A 17,008-nucleotide genomic window follows, 5' to 3' on the forward strand; every position below is an offset into this window, starting at 1 on the left:
TTTTTTGAATAAATTTGCCTTTAATGTTTAATTTATTATAATTTCTAATTTATTCAAAATATTATATTATTTGTTATTTTTGTTTTGTTACCATAACAACGTATACAGAGTTATATTTGGTATAGTTACAAGTACTATAAATAAAAAACAAATATATGGCACGAACGGCTGGCCCCCAGCCCCCACATACTAACAAATTTGGAAACGGTGATGGGTTAATTAAAAGTCGCGTCCAAGATACGAGTGGCAACATTGCGAGTAATCCGTCAAGCGTCTCCATTCCGCGTTCCCGGCTCGCCGCGTCTTCTGTATACTGTTCAATTCTCAGTAAGTCATCAATGAAGGGCTTTGATATGTTTCACTATTTTTTCACATAACCCCCAATGTTACTTTCGGCTCGATATTGTCGCGTTTGAAGCGGCATTATTACACGTTTACCATTGTTTGTGCAATTTTATAATATGTATTGTCATAAACGTAAGTCTTCGGCATTGTTTATAGGTTTGTTATTGTTGTAATTTCAGTGAAATGAGCAAACGAGGCAGAAGGGCTTCGTCCGCGGCCAGCAGAGGCGAAGGCGAAGGAGACGGAGACGAAAGCGATAGCACTCCCGATCCGCCGCCATCCGCGCGCAAGAAGAAGAGACCAGATCCTGTAATATCCGATAACCTAATTGTAATATTTGAAACGATCGCTTATTTTGGTCCACTCTGCGAACAAATATTCCAATGATACAAGTTGGGTTAAAAATAACAAAATTATCAATAAAAAAATCATACCCAAATACTCGACTTAAAATATAGTGCAATTGATTAACTTCTAATAGAAAATATACAAAAAAGGTTTCTCATATACATGAGAGTAAATATTATCCATATTTATTTCCCACAAAATTCCTCAAGGTACCTCCTGGGATATGATTCTTTAACTTGATTCCATAATAAAGTATCTCTATTTTGTCTCATTTGTTATAAATTCATTGTGCTTTAACGTTACATTAACACATTGAACCGTATTTCAACTTCATATAATAAAAACACAAATTAAGCTGCATATTTAACCAAAGATGTTACTAATATTATTTTAACTAAAATAGATAAAATCGATATCCAAAATTCCAGAGGCTCAAAACTCGAGTAAAATAATTCGTTTCAAGGCAGTGTTTACATGGTATAACGGTTTTTCCAGTTTTTGGTTCAACTCCGGTTCGAAGCCCTGGTAAAAAAGTTATAATGGTTTTAAAAAAATAAGTTTAGGTTCTAATTTTCGCAAATTTTTACGAATAATCCCCAGTATGCAATGTTTTTATGCATTATCTTATTTATATGGAATTTTGTGCAGATTGGTCTTTTTTGTTTTGCTGCTGGCTTAATTAAATATAAGCTAATTTGACAACTTTTAAAACTTCTATAGTTTCCCTTAATGCATTCGACAAATTTTTATTTGTAATTATATACCTATATATCAATGATAATTATATAAATATAGCGGCGTGAACGGCATCTAATTGACACAAAATTTATAGGGTGAACTGTGTCAGCAAATTTACGACACCATCCGATGTTACAAAAAAGATGATGGAACATTACTATGCGACTCGTTCATCAGAGCGCCGAAGAGAAGACAAGAGCCTCAGTATTACGAAGTTGTTTCGCAACCGATCGATTTATTAAGGGTTTGTATGATATAAAGATTTTATTCAGGTATTAGTTCTGCTGATATTCTAACACTGCCGATTTTTTAGGTTCAACAAAAATTAAAAACTGACTCCTACGAAGATATAGAAGAATTGACATCAGATATTGATCTTTTAGTTAAGAACGCAAAAGCTTTCTATAAACAAGAAACTGTAGAATATAAAGATGCAGTCAATTTGTGGAATCTATTTATTCAGACTAAGCAATCGCTAGAAAATTCGACTTGTAAGTGTTTTTAGATCATTGCGCTACTAACTATCTTTATTTATATTAAAATCTCCTTCCCTAAAATATAGCCGATGATCTAAAACAATCGTCTCGAATGTCTCGTTTAGCATCTTCATCCAGAAAATCGACTGCGAGTATCGAAAACATCGAAGGCGATCTATCTGAAACTTCAACAAACAACGATGATGAAGAACTTTTTGAAGATTTTTTTGTCGGCGTACGTATTCATATACACGTAATAGATGAATATCTGCTACGGTGATGCAATATTATTTTTATCTTTTCAGGTGATGACTGCTTCTACCGAAGGTCGACCCTTACACTCTGCGTTCTTAAACCTTCCGTCTAAGAAGCGATACCCTGATTATTACGATATTATCAAGAGTCCCATAGACTTGAAAACTATAGCGACAAAAGTACAAAATTGCGAATATAATAATCTCACCCAACTAGAAAACGATTTCTTGTTGATGACAAAAAACGCCTGCTCTTATAACGAGACAGGCTCGCAGATTTATAAAGACGCTAAAGCTCTTAAAAAAATCATACAAACCAAGAAGATTGAATTGGAGCATGGACGCACTCAATCGTCCAAATCGTCCGAACGTATTAGAAGTAAGAAAACGCCGCGACAAACTCCGATAGCGTTATCTAGCGCTGCCGTGTCAGGTATATACATTATATTTGCATATTAATTTAATTGAAACGGTTCCTAGATAGCATATTAGCAAAATTTTAAAAGTTCTTCTATCAATAATTTTATGAAAAGATCATATAGACAGGATGAGTTTTATTACTACATTATTTATTAATTAACTAGCTGCACCTGGCATAACGTACACCCCTCTAGCGGATATTGAAGGTGAATAATTTATTAAATAATATAATTTTTCATTCCTTCATCATTATTTCATTGTAAACATTTGCTCTCTTACATGATTTCTGTAGTTATTTATTTATGTTTATCCTCCGTAATACCTTAGGTATCATAGATAATGAGTTGAGCGAGACATCATATTTAGTATATTTATTTGATACACTCATCTCATGTCTCCGATACATTTATTTATAATTATAAGCCACGTTTCCTATTTCCCTCTCTCCCTCCTTATAAATCTTGCTTGACAGCGTTGATTTGATTACTTTTATAAGGGTTTGGCTATTGTTTTCATGTCTAAACTATCATCGTAGAATCTTATTTGGATGCACGGGTCTATTTTTTCATCAACGTTTCATTAGAGGTATCTAAAAATACTTTTACCCAGTTCAGCCATTCAGTTTTTTTTTTATAAATTGATATCCGTTAATATTATACATACATAATATGACTATTGATATGACCAGTTGTCCCGTTGACGTTTTGCCCTCAATTTCGTCCATTCCCTTTCATACTTCATTCATAAAAAAATCCTTTCTTGACTTAATAACCCTACATTTATAATCTAACGTTTCTATTTGTTATAGGTGCTGTTATAGTTCCGCAAGAAATTATTGAAAGCGACACTGAAAGAGCTGACAGTGATAATGACTCCAACTCTTTTAGTGACAGTCCTCAATGGAGACTGTTAGAAACTATTAAAAATTATCAGAGCCCGAATGGTCTGTATCATATTTTATTACATTATGATGTGTGATACATTATCATAGATTAAATTTAATACTTGTTTGTAGGTACAATGGTGTCGGAGTCGTTTTGGAAATTACCATCAAAGCGATTTTATCCAGATTATTACAAAGAAATTAAGAATCCTGTGTCGCTTTCGCAAATACAAGACAAAATAAAAAAGGGCGCTTATGGAACTCTGTCCGAAGTCGCCGGCGATATGAATATTGTGTTTGAAAATGCAAAACAATACAACACTCACACGTCGAGGTATATATACAATTTAAAAAATTGTATATATATTGTTTAAGATTAACCTTGTTTTATGATGCATTTACATCATTTTAGGCTGTATAAAGACGCTATCAAGTTACAGCGATTGATGCAACAGCGCGTTCAAGAACTATTAGAAATTGTTCAAGAATCGTCGAGCGACGACGATGAAAGTCTCTCGTCAATGAAAAGTACAGTCGTTAGAGGACGAGGTTGTTAACTTTTAAATAAATTATACTAATACATACCTTCATCAACTATCATTTTAATTTCAATATACATATTTCACAAGGTCGACCTCGTCTGAACCCATTGCCTGCGTCATCTCCCCCTACTAACTCTGGCGGTAGCAGCAATTCAACAACACCTTCAAAAATTTCAGGAAATACCAACATCCCTCTGAAGAAAAAGTTGCACATGCTCCAACGACATTTATTGGAATACACTTGTTCGGACGGTAGACAGCCGATGTTATTATTCATGGAGAAACCGTCGAAAAAATTATATCCGGACTACTATAACGTAATCGAGAAGCCCATAGACATGATGACGATCGAATCTAATATAAAGGTATGTTTTTAAAATATATAAATTATAAATAAGAAAATATTTAAATTTTTTATTCTCTTTTAGAACGATCGATACAATTCGATGGATCAAATAATTGCTGATTTCAGATTGATGTTTTGGAATTGTCGGCAATACAACGAAGAGTGTTCGATGGTGTACGAAGACGCAAATCTTCTCGAAAAAGTGTTGAACGATAAACTGAAAGAGATGAACATTACCGAGAAGAAAGCGGCGACGAGAACGATCAAAAGCAGAGTGAAAAGTCTCTCTCCGATGGATCAAAAGTTGAAAGTGTTATACGAATCGATCAGAGATTATAAAGATCCGAAGGCAAGCAGGCAACTGTCTTTAATTTTCATGAAACTGCCGAATAAGTCCGAGTATCCGGATTATTATGAATTGATAAAGACTCCGATAGATATGGAGCGTATTGCACACAAGTTAAAAGGGAATAACTATGCTTCAGTCACTGAAATGGCGTCGGATTTCATATTGATGTTCGACAATGCCTGTAAATATAACGAACCTGACTCGCAGATATATAAAGACGCTCTAGTTTTACAAAAAGTTTGTCTTCAAACCAAGCAGATGTTAAGGTATTAACAATATAAATTCCCTCGTGTAAATTCTATTACTTGTATAACATGTATGCTGCATAATAGACTAGCTTTGACTGCATTTTTTTCCGTTTATATTTTAAAGAATGTTTTTTATTCGTTAGATTTTTTTCAACTGTCAAAACTAATATATAAATATGTTAGAATCTCCATCTCTCAATTCAATTCCTATCATTGGGTGACGATTATTATTTATTGTCATAGCGAATTATAAAATAAATACATTTTAACCAAAAAGATTTAAATGGGAATAAGCACATTCTCGTCTTTAAATCTACCGGTCAAGATCATTGCTTCAATTGCATGTTTTCAGTTTTGGCAAATCCAAAATGACATTAAAGGTTAGTTCGTGTAGTGGTAATCTATTCGGATTCAGAAAATTTATCTTATTATTTAGAGTAAAAGCTTATATAACATTCATAATATATATGGTAATAGAATAATATGGAATGTTAATATATTTACTCAATTATAGGGAAGATGAAGAATCAGTTCCCGATGTAGCAGCAATTATACAAGAATTTTTAATGACACTCTTCACAACAGTTTATAATCACCAAGATGAAGAAGGGCGTTGTTACTCTGATAGTATGGCCGAATTGCCAGAACACGATGATCTTAACGGTTCTAAAGTACGTGGTGTTTCACTCGACCTCGTCAAAAGACGCTTAGATAAAGGGTTGTATAAGAGATTGGATCATTTCCAAGAAGATTTGTTTGCCATTTGGGAGAGGTATGTGTTGAATAACTGTTGCAATTTATACTATTAAATATTATTTAAACCTATCGATTAATTTTTTTCTAGAGCTAGAAATTTATCTCGCACCGACAGTCAAGTGTTCGAGGACGCCATTGAAATGCAGCTGTTCTACATTGCCACGAGAGACCAGCTTAGTGGCGAGGGCGCTATACTGCACTCACCCGCTTTGAGAGTAAAGAAAGAAGATGTTTTATCAGCCGTTGAGCTAGTAAAACAATGCAAAATGTTGGAAGAACATACAGATGAAGAAAATGAGACGAGGTAGATTATCATCAATCACGTCTAAGTTATTTATGCTATATATTTATCTCATTTAAAAGGTCGAGCGAAGAAAATGTCATTCCTGCCGGTGGCCAGCCCTTATCGCAAACCCAATACGTCAAAGGCGACTTTGTGTATGTTCAGGCAAAGAAAGGTCAACAGGAGCCGACTATCATGCAAATCGATCGCGTGTGGACTAACACTGAAAACATACCAATGGTCTACGGAAATGGTTATTTTAAGTATGTTCTATATTTATATTTGAGTTTTATATGATTTGTCAATTATTTATAAATATATTTTTTTTATAATAACAGACCTTATGAAACGTATCATGTAACAACGCGACGATTCTTAGAACAAGAAGTATTTAAAACCGACTCGTATCAATCGATAGCATTGGATCAAATTATGGGAAAATGCTGCGTAATGAACGTTAAGGATTATTTCAAATTTAGACCTGAAGGTTTGTCTAGTGAAATTTTAATTAATACGTTTGGTTTAAAATCATAATCTATTTTAATATTTTAGGGTACGTTGATAAAGATATATACGTGTGCGAATCGAGATATTCGACCAGAACGCGTTCTTTTAAGAAAATAAAGATTTGGCCTTCGAGCGGGGAAAATGAACAGTTTGTCTTAAGACCGGAACCACTAGAACCGAAGCGAGTGATGTCTGTATTTAGAGAAAGAGTAGAAAAGCATAAGGATGAACTAGCCGAATTAGATATATTGGAAAACGTTGCTGAAAAAGAAAGACCTGTAATTATTTGTGAATGTATATATTTAATATCACTTGCGATGAATATATTATATTTTTTTATACATTTCAGAACGTTGTAGTTTATAATCCTCTTGGTTCGGAAGACGAGAACACTTATTATGAGCAATATAACACAGTATGTTCTGGAATAATAAAAACTGGCGATTACGTGTACGTTGTTACTGACGGCGGAAAGCAAATGGTCGCTCAAGTGGATACAATTTGGGAAACTAAAGAGTATGTAAAGATTTCAATTTCATATGTATGTTTTTTTTATAACCATGTTTTATGTTTATTATTTAGTGGAAAATGCTATTTCCGCGGTCCTTGGTTGGTATTCCCGTCAGAAGTAGTCGGAACAGTTAACAAGGTAATTATTTACATGCATAAATACATTTTTATTTATTTATTATGAATTTATTTTCTTAGGTGTTTTATAAACAAGAAGTAATGTTGACTTCAGTACACGATTCAAGCCCATTGATTGGAATCATTGGAAAATGTGCAGTTCTGCATTACGATGAATATCTTAAAAGTAAGTATTGTAGTTAAATTACAATATTAAATACGGTACGTCAGATGCTTAATCATTTTCAATTAATGTTTCTAGGTCGACCAACTGAAATACCAGAGTCTGACATATATGTGTGTGAAGCTTTGTATGATGAAGCCAATAGAGAATTAAGAAAGTTAAAAACGGGTCTCAGAAAATATGAGCACACAGGTTCTGTGACTACTGATGAGGTAATTTTTAGAAATAAAATAGAGTAGAATCAAAGCAAGGCAATACATTTATTTATTTATTTATTTTAGATTTACTGGTTTCCTAGATCTCTTGGTCCTCCGCCGTTGGCAAACGGGCAAGATTCGTCTGTTATTCTTGGTGCTAATATATCTTCGCTCACTTCAAACATGGACATTGTGAGTATATTTCATGATATTTTAAATTGTTAAGTGATTAAAAAGAGTAAATGTTATTTTATGCATTTTCAAAAAGGATATGAAACACTACGGAACATATTCTGATACGATCAAGACGGAGGATGTGGAAATGCTGCTGGAGAACTCCATGGACGAGTCGTCTTTACACTCACCGGCGACGCCTTTATCCATGGGCGGAATGAACGCCGGCGCCAGTTCTAGTCCCGCGACTCCACTTTCGAATAATCACGGATCGCAAGCCACTCCGATAAGTTCTAAAAAGAAGAAAGACGGAAAACAGTCGACGACAGGGGGCGAGAAGAAGAAGTTGGTCACTGGGTATATATTATATTCGAGTGAAATTCGCAAAGGCATAACGGCGAACAATCCAGAATCAACGTTTGGTATGAATTTATCAAATAATCATATTATTCACGTATTATATTTATGAGTTAAATTATCTGAATCTAATTCTCTATTGCTATACATAAGCGATATCTAGGACGATTATCAAACATATCCATTTTTTTATTTTGTCGTGTAATATATACAAAATGTAGAGCAATCAGTCTTATAAGACTGATTGCTCTACATTTTATAATATGAGACAAATTTTACGATTATCTTTTCAGTATCAAACTGAAATTCATTATTAAATTCTAAAACATCATGTAGTAAAAAATTAATTATTAATATTAAATTAGTTTTAATATTCATGAAGTTAATATTAAAACTAATTCAACGTGATATACTACACTGATCACTTCTACAAGTTTATGTTAGCTCATTGACTTGTGCCATCGATTTTTTTCTCTGCTCAAAGATTTTAAATTGGTTTAAATAAGGACTATTCCAGGGCTGTATAATAATTTAATTCCACGCGTTTAATTAGTTTAATTAAGTATTCATTTTTTTTAATCTCATCAAATTGATATACATTTGTACATAGTTTAATGGCAACTATATAAATATTTTAATTTGTAGGTGAGATATCGCGATTGGTCGGAAATGAATGGAGATCACTACCGTCATCCACTAAACAAATATGGGAAGAGAAGGCAGCGAAGTGCAACGAAGAAGCCGCTGCTAAATTGCTCGCTGGTGAAATGATAGTGCCTCCCCCGCCGCCTTCGTCTGATAACAAACCAACGCAGGTAATGCATCATATTTAGCATTATTATGTTTACCCTAGTTATTTAATTACACGTTTTTATGATGCAGCAGAACGAGAAGTCTCTCCATCCCGACTTTGTGTTTGAATGTCTCTGGGACACTTGCGATTACCAGTTCGAAGACTTTGCGGATTGCACCGAACATTGCATAGGTGAAAGCACAGATTTATAAAACAACTGGTTATTTGTTTTATTTTCATAACATATGAACAATGCAAGACTGTGGTGTCTATAAATATTTTGCACTTGTACACACACAGGCCACGTGCAGCAATTTCACAGCGCTAACAAGTCTGCTGTGTTTCAATGCGTCTGGCGAGGATGCACGCGAATGAAGCGCCCGTCTACTGCTGGAGCTCCGTTCCCACACCTAGCACGGTTGACACGGCACGTGAGAGACCTTCATATCAATAAAGGAAATGGAAAAAACATTCCATTGAATGAACGTACCAAGTTAGTACATTATTTAATAGTAGTAACTCAATACATCACTACATAAATTATTAATGATTTTTTTAGAAATTTTGTGCCTTCTCGAAACAAACCAAAGCCTTCTGTGATTCAACATCGACCACAAACACAAGCGTCTGGTCAAACAGGTTTACTATTATACATAATTTAAATTAATATTGTGAGAAATGCTATTTTACTTTTAATTTTCAGTGTCTTTATCTCAATTATCGCCATTATCTCGCGGTACACCGTCTCCTGCGCCTATATCGTCTTCAATCGTACAACCAGGAAGGCCGGCAGCTCCCGAAGCTTTGTTCATATCTGTACCACCTCGTCCGCATCGCGTACAGCATTCCGAAGCGTACATCAGATACATCGAAGGTTTACACTCCGAACAAAAGTACATCACTCCTTGGGATAAAACGCTAATTCCCGCGCCCGCCAATCCGTCTGAAGTCTTCCAAGGAAACGTGAGCAAACTCCCTGTGCATTGGTTCAGTGAAGAGCTAGTGAACAACATGACGGCTTCCACTGAACATACGACTAATCCGAACGATATTGTTCCGTTGCATCAAAATCCGAAAGTGGTGAAAGCTTTGTGGAATCTGAGAGATCTCATGTTGAGGGATGCGTTTGCGATTAGTAAAAACTTGTAACCCAAATATAAAAGCCGTGGGAAACATTGTAAATATGATAAATAGTTTTATGACGCGATTTGTATATACCATTGTGTTTAGAGAATTTATATTACGATTGTTTGTTTTCATCTACTATTAATTCAACCATACTACTTATGTAAGCGTTTTTTAAAAATCTCTATTTTGTATGACTTTTTAAAATGTAGACGAATAAAATCTCATTTGTGTTTTTAATAGTTCTTTTATTTATTTTATATATATGTATAGCGTTATATATTAAATTCCGATCATCTAATGCACAGAAGTCCACCGCCTTTATTTCTGAGTACGGTTACTCCATACACACTAACACAAAACGTAGTAGCAAATGGCCCGCACGCAAAAGTTACCAAAGGCCTCCCTAACTATTTGTATTAAATGTCCTTCCTCTCATTTACGCATATGTTCAAAAAATAATCAAAATATATGTTCGATGTCTGAAATGTAAGATTGGTTAATGTATCGAAAAATGCTTTAAGAATTGGCACACCCTAAAAAATATGTAAATATATAAATTTTAATTTTTATATATAAATAAAAAAAACGTAAATATAAAGTAATCGTTATAAATTCGAAACAAACTTTTTTTCTCTAACCTTTAAACATTGTTAAAGTCTATACATCTGTAGAAATAGGTAATCTAAGCGTCTCTGTTGCCAATTCTTTGCTTAAAAAAAAACTCGAAATCGTCCATCTTTTCGTAGGATGTTTCAGTAATTGATTGTGCTTGTTCGTTTTCTCTAAAAATTGTAATTTGTTCCAAATATTTTTCAGATGTTGCACAGCTTGCATGATGTTGTAAATGATATTTTTATCGTGTTTGAATATGCACTGAACTGAAATCATCCAATATTTAGTTTTCGGTTCAGCTCCAGTTTTCGTACTGGCAAAAATTACTGTTTTCTCAGTTCACTTCCGGTTCGATACCCTGGTTTTAACATAGATATCATAAAACGACTAAGAGTCGATGACTCACCGGATTCAGTCCAAAAACCGTTTTGAATATGCATAATCGTTGAAAAAAAATAACGAGCGAGCATTTCAGAGGATGTGTGATGCAAGACTATTTAAATTGTCCATTTTGTATGAATGGATTGTCTTAGGATATTAATAGATACATATTTGCTGATCTTCTTGTGGTCCCTGCATGCGCTTCCTGCCCCCGCGGCATAGTACTTTCGCCAATTTAACAAGTCAATTATTATATTAATTTTAATTTATTTCACTTAATATTTTTTTTCTATTCTTTATTATCACATTTGTAATATTATTGAAGGTTAAAAATTACATAAAATATGGAAAAAAAAATTGTTCCTAAATGATGCCCTTTTGATTCTAAACGATATATCATTGTTATATAAAATAAATTTGAACAAAGATCGTTGTTTACGTCATGATACTCAAAAATTATTTCATTATAATTGAATTCATTCAAACGTATCATGAAGGGCATGAAACTTTTGAATGAATTTATTTATAATGAAATAATATTAAGAACCAATGAATATGAGTAAAAAAATATTTTTTAAAGACACCATAGCATCCAAAGCTATGGACCGATTGTGTGTTATTACATATTTACATTTTTTCACATGCCTTCAATTTACATCGAATCTAAGTTATTTGTATTGACCACTTTATGTAGAATACATAGAGCTACTCTAAAAATCACAATAATGTCTTATAAATACAAACTATTTGTCACAATTTTTACACAGCGTTAAAAAAGTTTTACGGGCCATTAAAATAATTTTTAATAGTTCGCCAATGAATGTTACTTATTAAAAAGATACTTTTGTGGAGGGAATGACACAAGTTTTTTTATGAAGTATTGTGTATTATATGTGCTCCTTAACAAATGTCACTAATAATATTTAAATTTTATCTTACGGAATATTAAATAACCGCTGTTAATCCATAGTCTAAAATTTCAAAACCTGCAAATGAAGTGTTAAGGCTTAAATAAAAGAAGTACTATGCAAAACTTATTATATTCATCGTCGGTTCTTAAATTAATATTAATACATACACATATTAAGATTATTTTGTATATGTAATGTACATTGTAGTCGGTTTCATTTTAGTTTCGGTCTAAATAAAAAATATTCTCAAAAGTACTTTATCGTTTCGCTTTCTGTTGCGCTGCATCACTTGCTTGAACGAACGTCCTTTTTAATTTAGTCTCTCGTTTCTTTCGATACTCAGAAGCGACGTCCTTTGATAGTTCAGCGACCAATTTCATTGTCTGCTTTGGATATCTAAAAACGGATTATCAACATTATTGTATCACACTTAAATGGAAGTAATGGTAAATAATGTATATACCTGCAGCCCAATAATTCCACGTTAGAGAAAACTCTCGCTAGGCAAACTAATGTATCTTCTGAAAATCTCTCCTTATGCGCGTCCATGAATCGACGCCGCAGCTCCCAATGATCATCAGATTCATGCTCAGTTCTATAACTGTCTATATCCCAATCCTCAATTATCTCAGACATGTTTTACGACAGTACACAAACGACGAAGACGAACAAGTGACGCTCAAACGAACCGCACTCGCGTTTTGACATGTATGGCCATAACAACTTTTTTTTTTGGTATGCTCAATAATATTAAATATATAAATCGAGTAAAATAGGTAAATAATATTGTTAAATATATAAATAACAATAAGAAAAAAATGTTAAATATTTATTTATATGATTTACATATTTAATTTACTTTTTATCTTTTTCTTCACTACTCGTCGTTATCTCCCGCAAAAAAAATACAAAACTATCATATTGCGTTTTAATCCAATTTAGTCGGTCCTTTGCAATATTAATTGCTTTATTTATCACATTCATCGATCCTGTAAAGCTGTTTTTATTTGATTCTAGCAATCGGCGTATCTAAAATCATATTAAATAAATTAACATTAATTAGTAACGTACATAAATCATAATATTACTACTTCTGCAAATTCATTTTCAGCTGTGACATGCTCTAATACAGATTTTAAGTAAAATCCTAATAATTGCGGTGTATTTTTATGGCTGTAAGTATAAAAATAATTATTATTAACATAATATATGAAAATATAAATAAATTAATTATTGCATTACTATGCAATAATATTCTGAATATTATTCTTTAAAAATGTCAATGCTATGTTATAACCAACTGGAGTTGAAGCGACGCTGTCGAATACTAAATGTGCTTCTTGCACTTTTACACCATTTTTTAAAATAAGGGACCATTCCAAATATCTAAAAAAATAATAATTATACAGTAATATATTTATGAAATTTAATAAGGACTTTTACTGTTTTTCAACCTTTCCAATAGCCATTCTATTTTTGTGCATCCCAAACTTCCAATAACAATCAATTTCTCACTCGGTAATGTAATATGTAAAAAGTAGTGCCATAAGAAAATCCATTCTTTTTCACCCCCCTTTTCTAACGCAGTGCAATATACTAATTTTCTCATACTTGTAGGTACACTAAAAAATAAAATTTAAATAATATTTTTATTTCTTTAATAAATAAGGAATCGGCAATAATACGTGTCTGAGTTGTAAGTTTTGTTGCTTTCACTAGTATCCATAAAATGAGAAAATAAAGGCAGAGAACTTTCATCGCATACTTGTGGATCGACTTTACAAAACCATTTCGTGATTCGAGGCTAAAAATATTATCAAATTATTGATCTTTTATTTACATTTTTAATTTGTTATGCGTACCTGTTTTACTAGCTCAGAATTAGGTTGTATACTAGAAAATTTCATGAAAATAACGAATTTCGCGTATTTCATAAAAACATCATAAGTTGGAAATTTTATTAAGATAGAATCAATTTCAGTAAACGCTGTTAACATTCCTATCCATGGATAATAAACATTTTCATTTCCAATATATTCAAGTAATCTAAAATACATATTTATTAATACATTCATACGGACTCATATTTTCAAGCTGTATTTACCTTAACGTCACGTTATAACTTAATCGTCCAGTCCAAGCGAGATCCAGTGAATCAATCACCAATTGATATCTATTTAACGGAGGAATTCCGTCAAAATTTGGTTTTGAAAGCGCCTTTATAAGCATCTCCCAGTTGTTATCGTCATAAGTTACTCTATAATATGCTGAAAGTAATAAATATCAGATACATACTCGTCATATTTTAATTAATAATATTTACTTCACACCTGAAAGATTAGTATTGAACAATATCCATTTATTAGATTCTATAGGAATTGTTAATTCTATTGAAGTTATATTCTTGAGCCATTGAAGTTTGTTTAAGGTTCCTGATTTCACGTCATCTTCGGTAGTATATAATAATGGCACCCACCATTTTCTATCCATTTGATCTTGAGGGGTAACTAGTGTTTGAAATGGTTGCTAAAATTTGGATCTTCACTTTGAATACAATTTTATATTTATTATATTATATATGCAATTTAATAAATACTTGTGTGACTACAACTGTCGTTGTGGAATCCCGTTTTATGGATAATAATGGATATCCTCTTTGTTTCGTCCACGTGTCCATTATTTCTTTTACAGAATATTCGCATGGAAGTACTTGTGCTGCATGACCTTCAATAGATAATGATTCCCACAAATCATCTTGCTCAGCATTGTCATACTTATTTGTAAAAATATATCTAGAAATGTATACATATGAATAGGTATTAAGAGAAGATTGATAGAAAAAATGTAGCTCTAAAACAACAATACAGATTGTGATATGGAATATTTGCTTGCGTGTTGAATGACGAGAGTGAGTGAGAGATAAGAGCGTGCAGCCGCAAGCTCTTATCTCTCACTCACTCTCGTCACTTAGCACACGAGCGAGCGAAAAGAAAAACGATGTCACCGCTGTGCACAACAATGTGATTCATCGCACATAAATGGTAACCGATTCGGGTGTTTTTATATGTAATCCGCTATGCCAGGCAAATAAATATTGTAGTTGACGAGTAGGAAAAGACCCGCCCACAGGCTGAAACGAAGTGCTGCACTATGAATATAGTCCGTAGGCAAATAGCTTCGTCATTTCAAATATTTTTTCCTCTCCATACCAATATATTAGTATATTTAATAATATGTATGTATATGTACCTCTGTACGCCGCTTTTAAATACATGTTCGCCTAAAAATGTGTTCAGCATATGTAAAATGATCGAACCCTTTTGATATGTCGTAGAATCGAAGAATGCTTTTATATCAAGTTCGTTTTGAGTTATCCCTGATAACTAATAAATAATATGATAAAGTTACAATTTAACACTCAAATATATATTTTTTACTTACTGGATGACTGCTTTGAAAAGCATCAATTTTAAAACTATCGGATACAATAGTAATATAATTTTGAAGAAAAACGTCTAAATCTTTGTCGATTAAATGTACACCGAAACTTGCAACGTACGTTGCAAACCCTTCGTTTAGCCATAATTCTGACCACCATTTAATTGTAACGAGATTACCAAACCATTGATGTGCAATTTCATGAGCAATTGTCTAAAATACAAATGTCAATTATTAAATATAATTTTAAAACTAATATAAATATTAGAATACAATTTATACTTTAGTTATTATGTATACAGCATATTCTGAAGTTTTAAAATGTTTAAACAATATAGCTGCCTCGTGAAAAGTCATCAATCCCCAGTTTTCCATGGCGGCTCCATTAAAATCAGGAACTGCGACCATATCTAATTTTGGTAAAGGGTAGGATATGCCGAAGTAATCTTCATAATATTTCAATATTTCAGGAGCAATGTAAAGTGCATAATCTACCTGTAAATATGTTTAACATATTATTTTTAATCCATATAATCTACACACATAATTTCGAATATTTACTTCATCAATCGAAGTGTTTTTAACCCAAGCGCCGAACGTAATATTATTTTTCGTAACACTTTTATAACTTAATTTAGATACCATAAAAGCTACAAGATATGTTGACATTGGAGGAGTTTTTTCATATACATCCCAAAACCATAGATTAACGCCATGTCTAAAATTATAAAACATTTTTAATTTTAGGTTGACTAACATAATATGTATTGACTTACACAGATTTTGTTTGTTCTATTGGCATATTACTTGCTGAGGAATATTCATGTTGTCTTCCAATTTGTATGGAGAATGTTGCTTTGAATGACGGCTCATCAAAACAGGGGAAAGCGCGTCGAGCAAAATTTGGCTGAAAATGTGTAATCAAAACCCATCTATTCAAATAAAAATCAACGTTAATGTACATCAGTAAATAAAAAAATATAAAAAGTCTTCAAAATATACTCTACTCTTTTTTTCCACGCTCGTTTATATAGCTGCTGCGATAAAATCCGAAAAGTCCTTCAGATACGTTTCCAATGAAAGATATTTTTACTCTATATATTGTGTTTTCTTTTAAATTATTTTGCATATTAATAATGAGGGAATCGTATTCAATATTATATTGTACATTCATCACGCTCTCTATTGCTTTTCTATCCTCATTTATCACCTCTAATTGATTTTCTCTTATTTGTAAACCACTTGAATGTAATTTTATAGAGTTTGTAGCTGTAATTGCCTTCACCTATAACACAATTATATTTATTACTTTTTATTAATGTATAATATATTATTATAAAATATAGTAATTACCGTAATTGACACTGTGCCTTGATATCCAAAATTTTCATTAGTTTCGTCTAAATTAGTTAATATATCGAGATCGTAATGTATAGGTTTCACTGCATTGGGTAATCGAAAATCTTGACTCAAGACATGACTAAAAGTAGTCGCAAAAATAAAGAATAAAATAGCATTTCTGACCATTGTATTGATATTACTTTTATAAATAATTAGTATTTTTTTAATATATATTGTATATATTACATATCGACGTAATAAAAGATTAATGTATTTAAAAATGTATAAAGAACACTGGCAATAAATAAACTTGATTATGTAGAGTCTTTACATATATATAAATATATAATATACTTTGTAAGCCAAGCAA

The 17,008-nt window shown here is 32.4% G+C and overlaps 3 protein-coding genes across 31 annotated transcripts; 1 reads left to right on the top strand and 2 right to left on the bottom strand.

Moving 5' to 3' along the window:
• Positions 1 to 241: 241 nt before the first annotated feature.
• On the top strand, positions 242 to 10,192 carry polybromo (protein). Of its 29 annotated transcripts, none has more exons than XM_088200434.1 (28): positions 242 to 327; positions 525 to 675; positions 1,526 to 1,675; positions 1,745 to 1,922; positions 1,994 to 2,142; positions 2,213 to 2,594; positions 2,746 to 2,787; positions 3,390 to 3,524; positions 3,597 to 3,798; positions 3,877 to 4,013; positions 4,094 to 4,371; positions 4,435 to 4,967; positions 5,464 to 5,721; positions 5,794 to 6,009; positions 6,069 to 6,251; positions 6,327 to 6,475; positions 6,541 to 6,773; positions 6,845 to 7,011; positions 7,078 to 7,144; positions 7,204 to 7,309; positions 7,385 to 7,518; positions 7,588 to 7,695; positions 7,772 to 8,099; positions 8,680 to 8,849; positions 8,917 to 9,019; positions 9,128 to 9,320; positions 9,387 to 9,466; positions 9,531 to 10,192. In XM_088200434.1, the coding sequence occupies exons 2-28, from the start codon at positions 529 to 531 to the stop codon at positions 9,974 to 9,976; spliced, it is 5,274 nt and encodes a 1,757-aa protein (XP_088056560.1). In that variant the 5' UTR covers positions 242 to 327; positions 525 to 528; the 3' UTR covers positions 9,977 to 10,192. The 29 variants fall into 29 exon arrangements, with proteins under 29 accessions (XP_088056560.1, XP_088056561.1, XP_088056574.1 ...); XM_088200435.1 differs by having other exon boundaries at positions 8,920 to 9,019; XM_088200448.1 differs by having other exon boundaries at positions 4,184 to 4,371.
• Positions 10,193 to 11,972: 1,780 nt separating this feature from the next.
• On the bottom strand, positions 11,973 to 12,577 carry LOC148228379 (partner of xrn-2 protein 1-like). The gene is made up of 2 exons (XM_088199774.1): positions 12,323 to 12,577; positions 11,973 to 12,255 (listed from the first exon to the last, which is right to left on the bottom strand). Exons 1-2 carry the CDS (start codon positions 12,493 to 12,495, stop codon positions 12,117 to 12,119), a joined length of 312 nt encoding a protein of 103 aa, XP_088055900.1. The 5' UTR covers positions 12,496 to 12,577; the 3' UTR covers positions 11,973 to 12,116.
• Positions 12,578 to 12,862: 285 nt separating this feature from the next.
• LOC148228380 (aminopeptidase N-like) lies at positions 12,863 to 16,471 on the bottom strand. The gene is made up of 12 exons (XM_088200217.1): positions 16,305 to 16,471; positions 16,074 to 16,229; positions 15,859 to 15,925; positions 15,580 to 15,792; positions 15,358 to 15,510; positions 14,456 to 14,632; positions 14,336 to 14,366; positions 13,964 to 14,126; positions 13,722 to 13,752; positions 13,545 to 13,663; positions 13,303 to 13,481; positions 12,863 to 12,888 (listed from the first exon to the last, which is right to left on the bottom strand). The coding sequence occupies exons 1-12, from the start codon at positions 16,469 to 16,471 to the stop codon at positions 12,863 to 12,865; spliced, it is 1,482 nt and encodes a 493-aa protein (XP_088056343.1).
• Between the last annotated feature and the right edge of the window lie 537 nt (positions 16,472 to 17,008).

This window comes from Plectrocnemia conspersa, unplaced genomic scaffold (genome assembly GCF_051122295.1).
Source record: "Plectrocnemia conspersa isolate PC_06_02 unplaced genomic scaffold, ASM5112229v1 ptg000012l, whole genome shotgun sequence".
NCBI lineage: Eukaryota > Metazoa > Arthropoda > Insecta > Trichoptera > Polycentropodidae > Plectrocnemia > Plectrocnemia conspersa.